The sequence below is a fragment of the Protomyctophum parallelum genome (genome assembly GCF_964188405.1).
Source record: "Protomyctophum parallelum genome assembly, chromosome: 6".
Lineage (NCBI taxonomy): Eukaryota > Metazoa > Chordata > Actinopteri > Myctophiformes > Myctophidae > Protomyctophum > Protomyctophum parallelum.
Window position 1 is genome coordinate 16,178,928 of NC_139701.1, and position 19,131 is coordinate 16,198,058.

Consider the following 19,131-nt stretch of genomic DNA (forward strand, 5'->3'; position numbering starts at 1 on the left):
GAGTGCAGTTAGAACTTTTCCATTGCATCTTATGAGATGTGGTGTTCTTCTGCTGCCTTTATGCGCGCGCATGCTGTTGTTGCTTATCAGTTTGACGTCGTCTGTTAAAGGCGTGTTGTTGCAAGTGCATTGATAGGATTACTTTTTTGGACCCCCCCCCCCCCCCAAAAAAAAAATCGTCCTAATTTTTCGCTATAGTACTACTGAAATATATGACAACTGAATTTGCCCTGCAGTTCTGTCTAAAAAAGATAATCATAAAGGGGGGGCGGACGCAGACTCGTGAATAGAAGGCAGAGTGTAGACTAGTAGGAGAGTAGCGACACGCTTTGATTTCGCCTCTTAGTTCCAAACATTGCTCCTATGGCTGGAACTATCCCATTGAGTCAAGTAGTCAACGCTAGTGTCGCCACTCTCTTACTATTCCACTCGGATAGAAGGTATGTTTGCGCATCACTGGTTGGATACTGTATGCTTCCGTCACTCGACCCCGCCCCCCGTCCTGTCCTGTCCCTGCAGGAGATGACAAGTGGAGGAAGGTTAGCCAGGCTGTCATCAACTTAACCTCTCATTCCATTCACAACAAACCACCAACAGTCTTCGATACTGCGATCGGTTGACCATTTAATTACATGTGTTATGTTGAGGAGACAACGATCGTCTTCAGAACGTGGTAAGTAAATACAAAACCGTTCAGCTTGACAGGGAGCATTAGGATTGCTAATATAAAGTTAGCTTCGCTAGCTTCACAGCAGCATGCGTTCAATCGTTATAAAACCAATGGATTGAATCATAAGCTTCTCATTTAGTTTTAATATATTAACAGCAGCTCTAACCACTCATCCCTAACTTTTAAAGTGTGTTAATATATGCTACTTTGGATGTTTAACTAGCTAGCTTAGCTGGTCAATTTAGTCTATGACTTTCAAAAACTGTACAGGACAAGTTAATTAATGGCTACTTTTTAGGACCCCCGTATGGTTATAATTGGCTTGAACTAGCTTTAAAACAACATTACTGCGATGCCAGACAGTCAGAGCCATGATGTTATCTATTGACATTCCTTCCAAATAGATTGACAGACATGGCTTCTGCAGCCCCCACGCTCAGACGAACAGATTCAGCTCAGGGAGACTTGTCACCTCTGAAGCACTTTGTTTTGGCCAAGAAGAAGATAAGTGATGTATTTGAACAACTGTTGGAGTATGTGAAGGAAAGCTCTGCGTTTGTCGAAGGTGAGTGTCTGTCATTTCATTTGGCCCTTGACATCTGAATGTCATTTGTCAAAGATAGATAGCAGTGTTTTAATGTGTGTGTGTGTGTGTGTGTGTGTTAGAAACCTGTCAGAATAAAGCGCTGGAGAACATTGCAAGCCTGGACCAACAGAGGCAGATCCAGGCTTACACAGACAAACTGGCTGTCATTAAGGAGGTTCTGGCACGAAGGCACATGAAGGTGGCCTTCTTTGGCAGGTAAAACATTGGAACTCACTTTTACTTTTATTTCAAGTTCTCTTTGAATAAACACTGCCCCTGCAAACAAGCATGACAAATCGGGCAGTGATATCCTCAAGAAAACATTTTGCTTTGTGTGTTTAGCATTACAATTTGTATGGATATTTCTTGTTCCACACCCGTCAAATCTTTCTGAGATGTGTGTGCTTCCCTATTGGATTTTATGTAGCATTACAATTTCCCATGCCTTTGACTCTTCAACACCTGTCATGTTCTATGTAATTGATGTTGCAATGTTTAGTTTATTCGGAAAAGATCAACGTACAGTTAAAACATCATGAGGATAACACAATAAAGTCCAGGTCCAGGATACACTGTTTTCCATTATGTGATAGTAAGATTGTGTATTTGGGTTAAAGACATTATTGTTCATTGACTGTGTTTGCATGGTGAGTTGGCGACCACCGACCACCTTGTAGATTGGCTATTGTCTCCATTTTTGTTCAACACCATGATGATACGACAAGGTACAAAACCTTTCCATTTGCCCGCAGGACAAGTAATGGGAAGAGCACAGTGGTCAATGCCTTGCTGAGAGATCGAGTTCTTCCCAGTGGTATCGGCCACACCACCAACTGTTTCCTGAGCGTGGAGGGCACCGATGAAGACAAAGCCTATCTGAAGACAGAGGGCTCGGAGGAGGAACGGAGCATCAAGGTGTGTTTGTCAGTGCTTCTCAAAGTTTTTCATGTCAATGAGGGTTGGACCAAATATACTGTATGTATTTGGCCACGGACCCCCATCAAAAAATATTTCGTGCCAAGGAGGGATACCATACAAGAAATATTCTAAATTTTTGGATTTGAAAATACCTAATTTATATAGTCAGTGAGGTCTTCAATGTAATGGGTCCTGGAACCCATGGGTGGTCTTTTGGATGGGGAAATGTTATGAGTCCTACTTCAACGACGTTAGAATACAGTACTGAGTACAGTATTGCATGATTGCATCCCAGGACCCCGAAGGGTGACATGATTGTGTCCTTTCTCAATTTGGTGAGTCTAAGGATTCAGGTTGCAGGCTATTAGCATCACTGTATAGTGTTAAAATGATTAATTCATGCTATAAACTAATTTAACTGAAGACCCCCTGGAGCCCCATCAAGGACCCATAGGGGGTCCCCGGACCCGTGTATGAGAACCACTGGTCTGCATGAGCATTTACATTATTATTTGTCCAGGAGAGATTTGAGCACAGTGTTTCAGGAGGATAGCAAGAGGTGGCCTGACAATCGGAATATTCTCAGTTAAATCCCAGCTACTTCTGTCCCTGAGCAAGACACTGAGCAGTTTGGTGCCTTGGGTGGATGCCAGTGTTTTGTGTTAATGGTTGGACATGAGGTGTGAATTTGAGATATGAGTGGGTTGCGTGGGACTACTGTATGTAAAATAATGTTTGCCCAGTACAATCACACTGGTGCAGGGTGGAGTGAGTGAGGTTGAGGATATAGGATGGTACACACACACACACACACACACACACACACACACACACACACACACAGAGATACACTAATTAGAACCAAACTTTCTTTATCACTGACTGGTCTCGGTTCAAGATTGTTGTTTATTTGCTACATCTTATAAATAAGTACACAAGAATAAAAATATTTGGTATCAGTTCTAGAAACAATAACAGCAATAACAAAATACATTATTAAGAAGAACAAGAGGTAAAAAGGTAAAGAAATGTAAAGGAAAGGTAAAGTATGTGTAGCTCATGGTTCATGTGTGTTCGGAAAACAACGATCCAAAGGGCAAAAGAGTAGTTGTCACTGGGTTTCAGCAGTTGAGGAAGTATTGCTGTACACTCCAATTGATCGCTTGATAAGATAGAAGCTAATTAATTTAGGTGCCCCTGACAACACAGAGCTTAGCTCATGTCTAGATTAATTTGCTCCTGTTTATTGAGCCTACGGTGACATGAAAAGCTCTGATACATAACCCATGATTGGTTCCAAAGTGAATTAATCAATGGTGTCTTTGAAACTTTTGCAACAAAATAATAGTGCGTGTGTCTCTTCACTACTTGTGCAGTGAGCTACATTTCTACCGGTATGTTGTAGTATTTTCTCTCTATACCTTTTAGGGTTGAATTGAAACATGTTTGCTTAGTTACATGCCAAAGACTTTCCAGCCATGATTTAACACCATTTGGCAGATGGGCGGTGTCCTGTTTCCCACGTGTCTATACAAGCACGTGTGACCTGTACCTATCCCAGCTGAACTCGCAGTCGCGTATAAACTCACACAGTAATACAGGATGTTTACACTGGTGTCGGGTATCTGAAATGGTAGAGTGGTGTGTGGTGCAGACTTTAACCTGCTGAACTCTGGAGTCAGCATTGGTTGGAAAGTGGGAATACTACATTGTTAGAGAGCAAGGTGGAAGGTGTCTTAGATATTATATAGGCAGCGGGGAACAGCCCGAGCCGTTCTCGTGTGGAAGGCCTCTTAGGCTAGCGTTTGTTTGCAGCTAATCACGTGCTTGCTTACATCCAATTCTTTGCATCACTCAGGAGCCATTTTGAATTCTGTTTTCTGGCCTATACTCAGCTTTATTTGTATTTCCATTTAATATTATCACATTATTCTAATCTGTATCGCAGTTTGCACATTCTGCACATACCAGTGAGGACAGCCTTGAGGGAATGACTAATGTCCTGTTGACTCGCATACCATTTGAATTCATAGAGTTTCTTGGAATCTGGAATCAGTGGAATCTGAATTTGAAGCTCTGGTGAAGTTGTTTTTTTGTCTTGTGATATTCAGACTTGTATCAAGTCTGTTCTGATTTCCTGACTCGAATCGGCTGCTTGCAACCTTGAAGCAAAAGTCACATGTGGACATTAATAACGTTTCTATTCCATTGCATTCTTCCCTGTGCTGCAGACGGTTAACCAGCTGGCACATGCACTTCACATGGATGAGAGTCTGGACGCCGGCTGTCTAGTCCGGGTCTTCTGGCCAAAGAGCAAGTGCGCCCTGCTGCGAGATGACCTGGTGCTGGTCGACAGGTAACTTCTGGGATCCTTGATAGCCAATAGGTCTGTAAAGTTGGCTGTGATAGTTTTCCAGGTCTTGGGAATTTTGGGAATAATGTCATAAATATAATGTGTATAAATATAGCAGTAAATATACCTGACAAATGCAGCAGAGGCCGTTGTTTTTCACTGCTCTATTAATAAATAGTTTATAGAGCATTAAGATGATGCACAGACCTTCTCTTTCTTTACAAATAGAATACTATGTTTACAAAACACTAAACTATGTTGTATTCCGTAGGCCTTTCGTTAGAATTGGATATAGAATACCTGTGACCAGTATTTTTGCACTGTTTAGAAACGTTAGTATTGTATACTGTAAATGCTTGGGTTCCCTTGCCACCAGCCAAATGCCGGTAAACCTCTGCTCTGTTTTGTTAATTCTTCTGCTCAAACCCTGAGTTATGACCACACACACGCGCGCACACACACACCCCCACACACACACACACACACACACACACACGCACACATTTTCCTCACCAATGTCCTGATGTAATACATTCAGAAACTACATCCCAAACCTCCTCTCCCATTGATCCCCAAGACATATTTTCAAATTTGAATCATAAAATGCGGCTTAAGTGGTTTATCACAATGCACTTTGAGGTGGTTTAAGATGTGGTGTGCATGGGTACAACTTTCAATAAGTTACGTATATACTGTATGTGTGTAATATGTACATTTCTGTGTGCCTATGTTTGTGTGCCAACATTTATTTGACATCCTGACCCCTCCTCTTTGCCTCAGCCCCGGGACCGATGTCACATCAGAGCTGGACAGCTGGATTGACAAGTTTTGCCTGGATGCTGATGTCTTTGTGCTGGTGGCCAACTCTGAGTCCACTCTTATGAACACGGTAACGCTTCTACAGAGCATGGCCATTGGCTGTAGGATGTCTTACAGGTGCTCAGTCTATGCAACTTTTTATTCTGCCTTTCAGGTGAAAATCATTGAGATCATTGCTTGCTGAAGTTAGCTTTAATGGATAATATTATGTCTCTGTGTTAATAATGCATTTTTCCCCCCTCACACATGGTCCTCTATTCTAACAGTCTGTGTATTTTTCAGTCCTGTTGCGTTACATATGCGTAAGTAATTCAAACATAGTATATTTCTGAAAACATAGAGTGTATATCCGACGTGTTGTCACAGGGATTGTCCCTTGATCTTTCAGTCCTGGCCTCGTGTAGCATCTGATGAGGCCTCGGATCTGACTAATCCACTCTGTTCATCGACACTGTCCGGTCATTGATGTCATACATACGTAGTAGGTGGGATTACAGGGTGCCTACTGCCTATGGGATTATTGATTCATGTAACAAAGAGAGGCAGAATGAAATATGCACGGACGGGAAGAAATGTAGATGGATAAATCCTATGCCATGTAAAATGGTATAGGAAACGACTCGGACTGACTACAGTACAGGTTACTGTACTGTAGTCTCCTGTCCAGTTTAAAGCTCATGTCTTATTTTATTAGTCTGATCACACTAATAAGATAAAAGCTCCTTTGTTGGTAGATGACGCTGTCTTTTGCGGCAATGTTTAGATGGAAAATGTAGTTGGGTTAGCAGTATGTTTTTTGTACCTCTCAGTCAGTCATATGACTTCATGTAGTAGATTACTGGAGTTAATGTAATAACACATTGAATGTTTTCAGAGGCATTATAGAACAGCTGTTGAATATGTCCTGTTGGCAAAGCATGAGAGTTCAGTGAAATAAAAGTTCAAGTAAAGTACCGTATGTGCTTGTGCAGAATGGAGGGATGTGTCTGGCTCCATGTTTGAGTTATGACCCAGGCCAGTGCTACACAGGCCTTGTTCTCTGTGCTCGGGCATTCCTGGTATGCTCAAACAGCTACTTATCCTGGCCAGGGCTCTTAAAGAGAAAGGACACACATTCCCCTAGCTAGGGCGCTTAAGTCTCAGTTATACTTACTGTAGTTGTGTGCTGGTGTTATGCTCAGTAAATAGCAGATATACAAGGTTGCAATGTGTCACAAATGTTATGTGGTGTGAGCTTGTATATTTACTATTTACTGCATGCGGCCACCAGAGTGCAACCAAGTATCAGGCTTTAAATGGAAAGTACACACATTCTTAAAGGAAAGGGCACAATTTTAAAATATATTTTTAAATCTTTAATATCTATCCTTTTCTGCTAAGCAACAAGCTATACTGTATATGCTTGGATGTTTTCTATTTATATTAGGATAAATGTGCGCGACTGTAAAGACGAAACGGAAGTGGCGAGGAGGCTCCATTTCCGCTTTATAGTTTACTCATGACAGCTCTTCCGTTGGCCCAGACTACAGTATGATGAAGCATTTGGAAATTACGAAGGCAACCGTCTGGTAACGCGAAACTAGTTGCACGTTGCCGTCTAATGAGGAAGAAAGACCACATTTTAAAGGATGGATTTTCATCTTTTTCTGTTGCTGCGGTTTCTTGTTTTCTCTCATGTAATTCAGGAGAAACATTTCTTCCACAAAGTGAACGAGCGTCTGTCCAAACCCAACATCTTCATCCTCAATAACCGCTGGGATGCTTCAGCGAACGAACCAGAGTACATGGAGGATGTGAGTCAGCCATAAGGCCCTCTCTAATAATCAGATCAGCTATGGTTTGAAGAGCAAAACTATATTACATTATGTTCCATTTGTTTGTGTTTATATTATTGATCTATTACTCATGGTTTACAATGCTTCCTTAAATCAGTGTCAATGCCCAAGGCACACCAGTGGGAGAGTCAGAATGCCAAAGCACACCTGTATTTATTGTAAAAGAAAATGTGCAGATCTACAAGCTCACAACATGTTGCATTGCATCTCATTGCTATTTCTGGAGATGTTTTGGCCTATAATGACAGGCTGAAATGGGAGATTGGGGACACCAGGTTGAACGTGGTTAAAATATTAATATTTTCAGGGCAGAATTTCCCCCTCTGTTGGGAAGTCGGTGTGTACAAAATACTGATATAGTAAAAAGTATTTAGTATTGTGTGATTGTCACAAAAGCCCAGCTTTATTATTATTAAGTACAGTGGGTTTTGTGGTTACTTGATATAGTTTTCTTTTTCAGAAACATTTGAAACCTTTGACATTTTGGACGCCGTTGTCCAAGAAACATTCCTGAAGCATTGATGACTATGTCTTCTTCTTCTTCTTCCAGGTGAGGAAGCAACACACGGACCGATGTGTCAACTTCCTAGTGGAGGAGCTGAAGGTGGTGGACCGCCACCAGGCGCCCGACCGCATCTTCTTTGTGTCGGCCAAAGAAGTGCTCAACTCCCGCATGCAGCGTGCACAGGGCATGCCCGAAGGAGGTGAGCTGGCGGATATGCCTAAGCAATGTGCTCCCAGATTGTGTTCAGATTGGGCAGCCCAAGTTAGATTTATTTTTGGCCTGACCAGATTGGTTGTCAAGTCTAAACAGCAGTAATACACATGGAAACATATTTTTGCAGATCAGATTTGAACCACATGCGTAAGTGGTTTGCAATACTATTCTGATTGTATTTTTAAAAGATACTGTAAAGCTGTTGATTTCCTCTGACCACAGTGTCACTCTTTACCCCTTTGAGTGTACAGTATTATTATAGAAAACAAATTGGCATAGAATAATATTTTCGTTGAAACACAGCATATTGTTTTACATCTGTTATACATATACAGTAATTAACTAATTATGTTGTATAACAATAACACCTTTATTTGGGATAATAATCCTTGAATATTAATTCTAAGTACCTCGCCAGCCACTATATAACCATAAGCAAAGTATGTTATCAGCTACCAGCAGTACCGGTAGTGTTAGTTTGTGGCTTACTTTTATTTATTTATATTTTCTTTTCACCATGGAAGTCAGTAAGGTTGTATTTAGAACTACATAATAGATCAGTCTGTTTGAATGACTTGGAACAAAATTCATATTTCTGTACTGTAGTGGTTATTACACAGCAAAGTCTTAGCCCAGAGAGTGTAAAAAAAAGCCTTGGTAGTCTGTGGTAGAGTCTCGGGGCTAAATTAACACTAGTTGTCATTTATCTTTTGTTTGGATTATTTGTTGTAGGTTGTTATGTTATACATAATGATTATTCATCATGATGCAATATAATACTGAATTGATCATATGGCATGCATGCCTTTAGAAGAAGTGTCTCAGCTTTCAATTGATTATATAAACGGTGTAGGACAAATATTATGTACATGAAGAGACAGATGTTCTGTAATGTCATGTTGTGTCTAACAGGTGGTGCCCTTGCAGAGGGCTTCGAGGAGAGACTAAAGGAGTTCCAGAGCTTTGAAAAAAGTTTTAAGGCAAGTGTGCGCAAGGTGGAGATTGTGTCTGTATGTACGCACCTGTTGTATGCATTCTGTTTAGGTGAAAATGTCTATTGTTCTTATCTATTGTCCACTAAGCTAAACCCTTTTCACCTTCTTAATAAGAACATGAAAATAAATGTATTCAGTGTACTTAAGGGCTTCTCAGTGAAGCATGTTAGTATTCACAGGACCAAAGTTGAGGTGAAATCAAGTCAAATCGGTGTGTAGTCAGATCAATGCAAATGATGATTCATACTGAGTTTGGTGCGGTAGGCAAATCCAGTCTGCCATACAGGATCCGCACGTAATTCCGACAGAGCATTAGTCCGACATGCGTCCCGCATGCGCTGGACATGCGCTGCTCCCGTGCTTGCGGCTATGGTTGGGTATTAGGTTAGGGTTTGAGGTACTGTAGGTTGTCGGACCAATGACTAGTCTACTCTGAACTAAGTACTGCACCCGTATGATACATTCAGTTTCTTGGTACTAGTGGAGGAAGTTGGAGGAACAACCAGTCATTAGGACCAACCCATCCCCCGATCAATGGGTCAGATGTTTTTTAATATTTTTACTGATTATTTAGTGTCGAAAGAGAGAAACATATACAGTGAAAGTGACCTACCTACCTACCCCGCACTGTGGCTGTGCCGTCTGTTACTCCATACTACCCACACTGTCCTGGACTGATTCTTGTCTCTCTCACCACAACGTGGACCTCTAAACTGCACCCTAGAATCTCCCCTAGACAAATCAATGTGCATTTTCCATCAATCTGCGTCTTCATTGCTGAAGTCTAGATTTACTTAGGCGAGGACATTTCTTCTTCATTCATTTTCTTCCTTCATTTATTTCTTTCAGTTCCATTTACATTCTGTTTTTCATGAGTTGTTTTTAAGTTATTATCCCCCAAGGATCTTCCATTAGGGAAGTTTAAACCCACATAAATTGAACTGAAGAGACAATGTGGCATATCTGTTACCTACTGTGGGCTTTGAAGTACAGTGACAGTACATTATTGTGCATAATGACATGTATAGAATTTATTACACTCTAAAGGTGGCCTTACACTAGCCGATTTTTTTCAATCTGAAATCTGATAGCACCACACACTGCACCACACACACCACACGGATAATCGGGCCGATTATTTTATCCGATTATTTTATGCAGCACACACTACACGGTTTTAAAACTCTGGCGCAGCGCACCCAAGGATTCTCGGCCCGAGGGAGTGGAGAGGGGACGAGGAGAGGGGGGTTGCGTGGGCAGAGCGGGGCAGAGCAAATATCAAACATTCTTGATGTTGATCGGGCCGATCGCGCTGTGAGCGGCCCCCGAACAGATCGTAGGGATTACGATTGGATCTTTTATACACTTTCACTAGACGATAATTTATGCCCGAGAATCGCTCCAGATTGAAATGCCCGATTATCGGCTAGTGTACGGCCACCTTAAGCCACCATACAACGGTGTATTATCTTCAGTCACAGCTAAAAAGAAAAAAAACTATTTTATAGCATTTACAACATGCCTAGGTAACCCTGAACCCCAAAACATGTTACTAGTACCATCATACTCATATTTTATTATTCATTTTGTTATTTTTGTTCCTTGTTGAGTTTGTTACATATGATTTACAATATTGTTTCACCGACACATTACTGTGACAGTACAAACTCGGTGGCTGTGGGACACGAGATACGCACACTGCTACTGCATTTTCAGGTTAATTTCTGTTGCCATTATTGCTGCAGTTGTGCAGTAGCAGGTGTCTTATCTTGTCAAGGTGTTTCGGTCCAGGTCCCTGGCCATGTTCATGTGTGTGTGTATACACACACACTCGCAGGTCCCTGGCCGTGTGCATATGTATATACACACACTCACATGGCAGCAGTAACACCCTGAATGGTCACAGTAACGTGTGTGTGTTATGGCCTCGCAGGAGTGTATCTCGCAGTCAGCAGTGAAAACAAAGTTTGAGCAGCACACTATCAGGGCCAAGCTGATCATCGAAACGGTCAAGGGAATCATGGATGCCATCAACATCGAGGCCGCAGAGAAGAGGTAGGTGGTCTCTTTCCATCAGATATGCTTTTCGTTTCCCAATTACTAATTTGCTCTTCTGGTTGCAACATGATTATTGGAGGAGTTTTCCTGGATGCTTTTCATCATCACGTCCTGTCCTCCACCATATACTGATCAACGGTGGGCACTTTGATCTTATGTCACACTCTGGGTGGTCTTTCCCTCCCAGACTAACGTACAGTTGTTCCTGTATAATGTGACCAGATTTGACTGAGAGACTGCCATCGCGCAAATTCCAGCTTTTCACCAGAGAAAAACTTTTTAATTTTTTTTCAAAATGAGTTTATAGCACAGGCAGACTCTTCACATACTAGAGCATGTCTGAAATAAGTGTCAGAGCTGAAATCGACATGTAAATATGAAATAAATGCTTAAACATGTAGCTAGGTGTAATGTTAGAGACCACAGAAGTGAACCTTTCAAGCCTGTTTTCTCAACTCGCTGTTTTCTGCAAGACATTACTCTATAAGCCATATCTCCAAAACTGGTGGGCCAAACTGAACAACCAATATGTAAATTTGAAGCTATGATTCCCTGCTTCCATATGACGTGAAAAAACGAAAAATTAAAAAAGTCAAATGGCAGTCCCTCTGTCAAATTTAGTCACTATTGGTGGCGTAAGCTTTGTAGTACGGCTGTTTGGTCATGGCTAAAACAATAATAAATACTGGGAGTAAGATAATTGGTCTCAATTAATTAACTATTATAGTTCACTTGCTGCTTCTACTGAAAACATTTGACATCAGTTCCTATTGGGGTTCTAGAGTGTTTTGTGACATAATTTCCTGTTCTAGAGTGGCGGGATTAGAGGAGAGAGACCTCCTGATGGATCGCCTGGAGTTTGTCAGGAAGCAACTCAGACTGCTAATCGACGACATTAAGAAGAAAATCAAGTTGGTCAGCGAGGAGGTGGAGGCCAAGGTAACATAGACCAGTAGAAGAGCAACATTTTGTGCCAGAGAACCCCATAAGAGAAGATTTCTGTTGCTAAACATTTTCATGATTACGCCTGTTGACCCAGGATCAAATCCTTCCTTTTCTCCTGAGATTGTTCCCTACTTCTGTCTGAAGTACCATGTACCCAAGCTACCCATTCTGCTTTATTATAAAAATATTATTATTAAAGTGACCTTACGCAGGTTCCACCTGGTCATTAATTTTAAGTCAACTAGATGCCTAAATATGCAGTGCGATTTAAGTACCCCTTAACCACTTAAGGCCCTATTTTATACTTCAACCTACAATGGTGAGGCGAAAATAAATCTACAAGCTCGCGTGTGACATGCCCAATAGGGACCGACGGCAGGTTGAAAGTGGTTAAACAGGGCTTAGACTATGTTGTTGGTAGTGTAGTAGACGCAGTGCAGATTCATGTTGTTTTTCTCGTCCAGGTGGCCAGTGCCATGGGGGAAGAGATATGCCGTCTCAACATCATCATTGAGGAGTTCCATTCCGACTTCCACCCCTCAACTCACGTCCTCAAGATCTACAAATCTGTGAGTGGAACCCACTTCTAAATACTGTAGGATATGTTGAGCACGAAATTCCAAGGTGACATTTGAAGTAACTGCAAACAAAGTCTTCCGTAGCCACAGTGGCTTTATTGTTTATATGATTGTTTTCTTTGGTACGTTCTTTGTACATGAAATTTGGTTTGTTTTTACGTAATGTCAGGTGAAACCTGACAACAGGCCTGTTTTTATTAGCGACCTAGTCATGATTGACTGCCCCCTAAGCCAATGGGAGTCCTAAGCCCTGCCCCGCACTGAAAGTCTGGCAACACCGCACCGCAGCCACTCTAGACCACAGCTCGAAGCGTGTCAGCCTACTGTATATAAAAATAAAATAAAGGCGAAAGCAAAAAAAATATTGTAGAAAAAAATGAGAACATGAAGTCAATCCGAATGCTGCCGATTCTTATGCTGAGACTTTGAGTGGTTCATTCTGACCATTGCATTGTTTCAACCTTCTCTCCATAACTAATGCTCACTACATTTCTCTCTACTCGCTCTGTGTCTGAGGTGGACTGAGGATAGTTAGACAATGTGTGCAGATGATTTGGGTGGCTTCTATTTCAGCATGCTAACTTTCCAGGAAGAGAAAGGCTGTAGTTGCCATTAGCTTGCAATCTCCACCGATGATGTCGCCTCACCTGAAGGCCAACTGTCTACAGCCCACCTCCGAGTTACAGAGTGAGAGAGAAACGGTATCTTATAATGAGCATAATTTGTGGACCAATTATATGGTTAACCTCTGAGACTGTTGTTGACCTTTTAACAGGAGCTGTTGTCCCACGTGGAGGAGGGCATGGGCAAGAACCTGGCCTTCCGCTGCTCAGACGCCGTCAACAAGTCCGTTCAGGTCTCACAGAGAGACATGATAGGTAACCGCGGTTGTCTCCCTCCCTTCTACACCGTCTGTCTCAGTGCTTCCCAACCTTTTCTGGACCAGGGCTCATCTTGACAGTGTTCGCGGCCGACCAGTGTTGATTTTGACAGCAGACTAAATTCCATTTAGTTTGTCATATTTTAGTCATCTGAAATGTTTTGGTCTAGTTTAAGTTTTAGTCGACCACCCGTCTGGTTGATAATTACAATCAAAATGTTAAGCGGTCAATCGATTGTGTTTTGGCTTGGATCAGTGTAACCAACATAGTATTCTAAGTTCTTATTTACTGCTATCACAGTGATTATATATTAATTATTTGTATGACAATTAGTCGTCAAGTAAAAGGTCATGATCGTGACTGCCCTACTTGGGAGTGCACACAGCACCGTATAAAACAGTCAGCGCCTGGCTATATTTACCTCCATCTCCTGATGGCATCACTGCATGTCATATAATCATGCCACGCGCACGTCATTATGTCACACAAGCAAGCATGCATGCTGTGCTTGATGACAGTGTTGTTGGATAAGGCATTATATGCACCCTCTTGTAACCGGGCCAGGGGCAATGTTATGAGACATGGTGGCATGACATGCCAAAGAAAGCAGGACAGGGCTCATTCATTCTAAATTTACTACAGAATCATGACCCGGCCAACCATGATGAAATACGGGAAGCAAAGTGGTGAAAATGTAATAACATTATGGTCGAAGATGAGCTCCCCTCTCTGAGGGGCCCTGGCACCAGTTTATTTTCAAGGCTATTGATGGGAAGCTACACAGTGCTGCTAGATTGGAAAAAAGCCAGACTCGCTCAAGTGACTGGCTTACACTAGAGGTCCCATCTGTACAGTCTGAACTTGGAAAATCTGCTTTCTGCTTCGATGCCCCTATTTCATGGAATACAAAATATAAAAAAATGAATACCCAAATATCCTATGGATAATTTAATAACCTGCTTTTAACATATTCACTTTATGTTTTATTTCACTGTTTCTGTGTTTTATATCTGTATATGCCTTAATTGTAGATTTGTTTTTGGATAATATTTTGTATGTTGATTTTGCGTGTGTAATCTCAGCAGCATTGAACCTCAATGCTCCTTTCAAAAATAAAGGTTTCAATCAATTATGTTCAGATGAAATAAAAATCATGGGCCATTTAACCTCAAAACAAGAATGAACTAAATCCAAAATGTCCTTCCCTATCATCCTCTCAGAGAGCATGCACCCTCTGCTGCCCCCTGCAGTACAGAATCAGATCAACATGCTGGTGCCCAGCAGGAAGTTTGACCTGAGCTATGACCTGAACTGTGCCACACTCTGCAGTGACTTCCAGGAGAACATTGACTTCCAGTTCTCTCTGGGATGGAAGACCCTCGTCCACCGTTTCCTGGGGCCTGCCAATGCACAAAGGGCCCTCAAACTGGTGGACCAGAATTTCCAGGTACAGGTTGGGGGGCATGGAAGAGCAAGGATCAGTTTGACCTATCATTGCATGCATGTCACAATTTAATAATAACCCAGACGCTGTCACTGAGAGCTGCTGCCAGCATGCAAACTGTTTCTCCCAGTGACACTGTCTGGGTTACCTGTGAGTGGTTTAGGGTCCCACTAGGTCAACTCAAAAATAGGGAAACAATCCTCCTGCAGCAAATCACCTCCTCAGTTTACTTCTCCTACCTGGATTTCAGCACAGTGGAGTTGGAAGAATCTCGGCAGGTCTTCTTATGCAGTGAGTGAATATGTTTCTAAAACATGCTCCAACTCGAGCTACTGAAATGATCAAAATAAAAAACAGGTAGAGAAAAATGCAGAGAGTGTGCTGGACACTGTCTTTGAGAGCTGCTGCCAGCATGCAAACTGTTTCTCCCACACAGTGACACACCTGTGGCAACTTTATCCTGAGTAAGGAGATTGCCAGGTGTCAATCATCGTTAATTGGTGAGAATCAGCCTTGTCATGTGATTCAGAGGAGATCCCTTACGACCAGCTGTAGAAGACAACAGTGACAAGGGGCTGGAATACCTAGGCAAAGGAAAAAAACTTTTGTCCAAAACTTTTGTCCAAAATAATTCTAATTACAATGATCCCGTATCCATCCTTGTCTCAGAGCTCAGTGGCCCACACGCCGTCCTCAGGCCCGCCCTCCATCGCAGCCCCGCCCAACCAGGAGACGGCTGTCATGACACAAGAAGAGATGATGGTGGCCATGGCAACCAACTTGGCATCCATCACCTCCCGGACTTCCATGAGCGTGATCATCGTAGGAGGAGTGGTGAGTGTCGTGACCTCGGAAAGCACTCCTCTGGGAAGTCCCTCTGGAACTGCCTCAAGGACCTCTGGGGGGGGGGGGGGGCAGGCCCCACTTTGAGAACCATTGCTATGGAGGAGAATTTGGCATAGACTAAATTGGAAAGAAACGTTTTTAAATTTTATTTTGGTTTTTAAATTATTTTCGCAGGTGTGGCGAACTGTGGGCTGGAGGCTGATCGGGCTCTCTGCCTCGCTATACGGCATGCTGTACCTGTACGAGAGGCTCACCTGGACCACCAAGGCCAAGGAGCGCAGCCTGAAGCGGCAGTTTGTAGACTACGCCACAGAGAAACTGCAGCTCATTGTTACCTTCACCAGCGCCAACTGTAGCCACCAGGTCCAGCAGTAAGTAACCGTGACGATGAGGAGACTCCTTTTGAAATTAAGTTATACAATTATTAATTGTTGCTTCTTTGCTGCATAAACCCACTGAACTAGATATTTACCTTCTAATGCGTGAGGTGGCTGTTTTTTTTGTTATTTTGTCATACGTTTTTTGAAAATGGGACAATATCAGTCTTCATAACCAGGGTTATGTGTTTTCAATGAGTCTAACATGGAGTTTGAAGTTCAGAGGGTTAAAATTACCACAAAAGTGTTTTAAAGCAAAATATCCCTTTAAAATCATGGAATACATCCTGGAATACACACACACACCCCTCCTGTGCCCCACCTTGTGAGCTACGTAACAACATGACGGTGTGTGGTGCCCTCTCTTCTCTCTCTGCGTTTCCAGGGAGATGGCGATGACGTTCGCCCGGCTCTGTCAGCAGGTGGACCAGACCCAGAAAGAGCTGGAGGCAGAGATCAGCCGGCTGACGACCAACATAGAGCAGCTGGAGAGCGTCCATAGTCACTCCAAGACCCTACGGTCAGTACTGGTGTAAAGTAACTAAGGACATTTGCCGATACGTAACGTACACTTTTGAGGATTTTGTTTTACTTTACTGGACTATTTAAAATTTCCAATATGTACTTCTATTCCACTACATTCTCAGAGGCAAATATTGTACTTTTTACTCCACTGCAATTATTTGAAAACTTAAGTTACTAGTTACCTTTTTGTAGATTTATTTCTTTTAGATTTCTTGGGGGGATTTTTGCCTTTATTGATTGTACAGTAGTTTGACAGGAAAGTGGGAGAGAGACGGGGGAAGACACGCAGCAAAGGTCGTCGGGCTCGGATCTCGAACACGCTTTCAGGCTACCAGATTACCAGCCTAGGTGCCTGGACCGCTCGGCCAGCCCAGGCCGCCTTTGTAGATTTTGATTACCGTATTATAAAATATTGATGGGTTTTGAATGGGTGAATATGCATTGACTACTTCAGCCCCATGCATACTTAGATTATTTTAAAACACAAAGTTTCACAAATGTATTAGAAACCTTCAACAATCGGTGGTCAAGGTCTCTCCAAAATCAAGATTGGCATCAGACCCCAAAACTTGCCCCCATCTCTCTCCCCATTTCCTGTTACACTACTGTCTACCTATCAACCAGTGAGACGCCATGAGGGCGGGAAGCCGAGCGAGCCTGCATGCACACATCCACCTGGGTGAGACTGGGCAGACTGCTGGGCGAGCGCTGGCGCTTTGGCATGGGGGGTCAGATCAACATATGGAATGTCAGAACAAGAAGGACGGGTGGGGCTGGATCAACATATGGAATGTCAGAACAGGTCAGCTCCATATGGAGATCTAAGGAAGGCGTGACCATATATGGAGACGTGATGTCACGAGGCGTGACCATATATGAAGACGTAATGTCACGAGGCTTGACCATATATGGAGGATGACGGACGGGAGATGCACGTTTTCATAGTAAATGCGACCTATGGTCACAAAGGCATAAAAAGCCCCCCCAAAAGAAATATATATAAAAAAACTTGCCATCAGTCAAGCTCTAGTTAGCCTCAGAGACTGCAGGCGTTTTGTTTAGGCTCTAGTTAACACTCATCTCTGTCTCGGTATGTGTCTCGGTGCCCTTGAGCAAAGCACTGCACTCACAGCTGCTTCATTGGAGCTGCTCTGTGGTCAGTTGTGCAGCTTGGTGCTGAGGCGTCACTGCCAGAATGTAGCGCAATATAGGATTAAGATGGGTGAGTGCTTTGGATCGCTGGTACTGTACCTGCTTAACTCAAGCAGACTTCATTCATTCATTTTTGTAATATTTCTTCTTCCCCTTTAGACATAAAGCAACTGCACTGGAGACACAGTTGGAGGCCTTCACAAGTCAGTATCTACAACCTCAGCAGTGATCTTAAGGTTGTTCCTCTCTTCACGTTGGCTCCCGTCGATCTCCAGTCCTAAGGTCTGACCCTCCTCACTCCCTGCCATTGGGAAGATTGGATAGAGAAGACGATGCCCACCCTAGACAGTATTTCCTCCAAAATAAGAAAACCTTTGCTCCCACACAGATCAAGTTTATCCAGTGTGGCGGCATCTAAACCAACGGACCGCAGTGAACAAACTATGGAACAAAACTGCCTGTAATACAAACACAACATTGCGTGGATTGGTGGTTTTGAGAAGGTGCTGTTGAACAGTGTAAAGCCTCATTTGGTATGAAGGTCAGGTGGTGCTGTACTGCTGTGCCAGCCCGATCTCACCTAAACACAGTGAAATAGCAGATTGGCAATTCCATACATACATGCATAGAAAATCCTCAAATCCGTACATATTATACTACTGCTGTTTTGACCACAATGGAGGCGTGGCTTTCACTAGTATTGTATGTATGGAATTGCCAATCTGTGCTATTTCACTGGGTTTGACAATATTCTATGTTATTGGGTTACAACTCGGACGGGGCAGAGTCGGCTCTACCAAACTTTGCAACATTCGACACAGCAACTTTGTGGCTCAAGTTCGGTAGAGGCAGCGCCCCTCCGTCAGTCTGGGGAGGATTTCAGTGTAATATGTATGGATTTTGGGGTTTTCTAGGCGTGTATGTACGGAAATGCCAATCCGTGCTATTTCACTGTGTTTGGGTGAGACCAGAATGGCTGTGCAATACCACTACCAGACTAACTGTGTGTGTGTGTGTGTGTGTGTGTGTGTGTGTGTGTGTGTGTGTGTGTGTGTGTGTGTGTACATGGAAAGCTTTTGAGGCATGTGATCTGTAATTTGGTGGTAAATCGTGGAATGGCCATAGCACAGATGAAAACAAAGCAGAAATCTTATTTAATAATCAGTAACCAGATTAATTTACTGAGGGGAAAAATAATTTTAGAAAGGGAAAACTTGTCATTTCTTAAAAAATAATTGACTGAACAATCCATAATGTAACCTCATGCATTTTATAGTCCTGTCATTTGTATTATAATTGAAACTTTGTAAATGTTTTTCTTTCCTTGAATGTGAGTTGAAATACCTCCCTATTCCCCAGACTGTATTAAAAATATGATTTGTGTATGTTGTCTCCCTTGATGCACTGGAAAGCACCATACAGTGTTACATT

General features: G+C 42.6%; 1 protein-coding gene across 2 annotated transcripts; it reads left to right on the forward strand.

Annotated features, from left to right (window-relative positions):
• The first annotated feature begins 521 nt into the window (after positions 1 to 521).
• Positions 522 to 19,085, forward strand: mfn1b (mitofusin 1b). 2 transcript variants are annotated; one of them, XR_014569380.1, is made up of 19 exons: positions 522 to 673; positions 1,075 to 1,235; positions 1,337 to 1,472; positions 2,009 to 2,171; positions 4,406 to 4,530; positions 5,308 to 5,416; positions 7,032 to 7,139; positions 7,732 to 7,885; positions 8,812 to 8,879; positions 10,828 to 10,949; positions 11,765 to 11,891; positions 12,362 to 12,466; positions 13,251 to 13,353; positions 14,577 to 14,803; positions 15,470 to 15,634; positions 15,821 to 16,017; positions 16,409 to 16,543; positions 17,860 to 17,982; positions 18,089 to 19,085. XR_014569380.1 is itself a non-coding variant. In XM_083767288.1 (18 exons), exons 2-18 carry the CDS (start codon positions 1,085 to 1,087, stop codon positions 17,927 to 17,929), a joined length of 2,265 nt encoding a protein of 754 aa, XP_083623414.1. In that variant the 5' UTR covers positions 522 to 673; positions 1,075 to 1,084; the 3' UTR covers positions 17,930 to 19,085. The 2 variants fall into 2 exon arrangements, 1 of the variants encoding a protein (XP_083623414.1); XM_083767288.1 differs by having other exon boundaries at positions 17,860 to 19,085.
• The last annotated feature ends 46 nt before the right edge of the window (positions 19,086 to 19,131 follow it).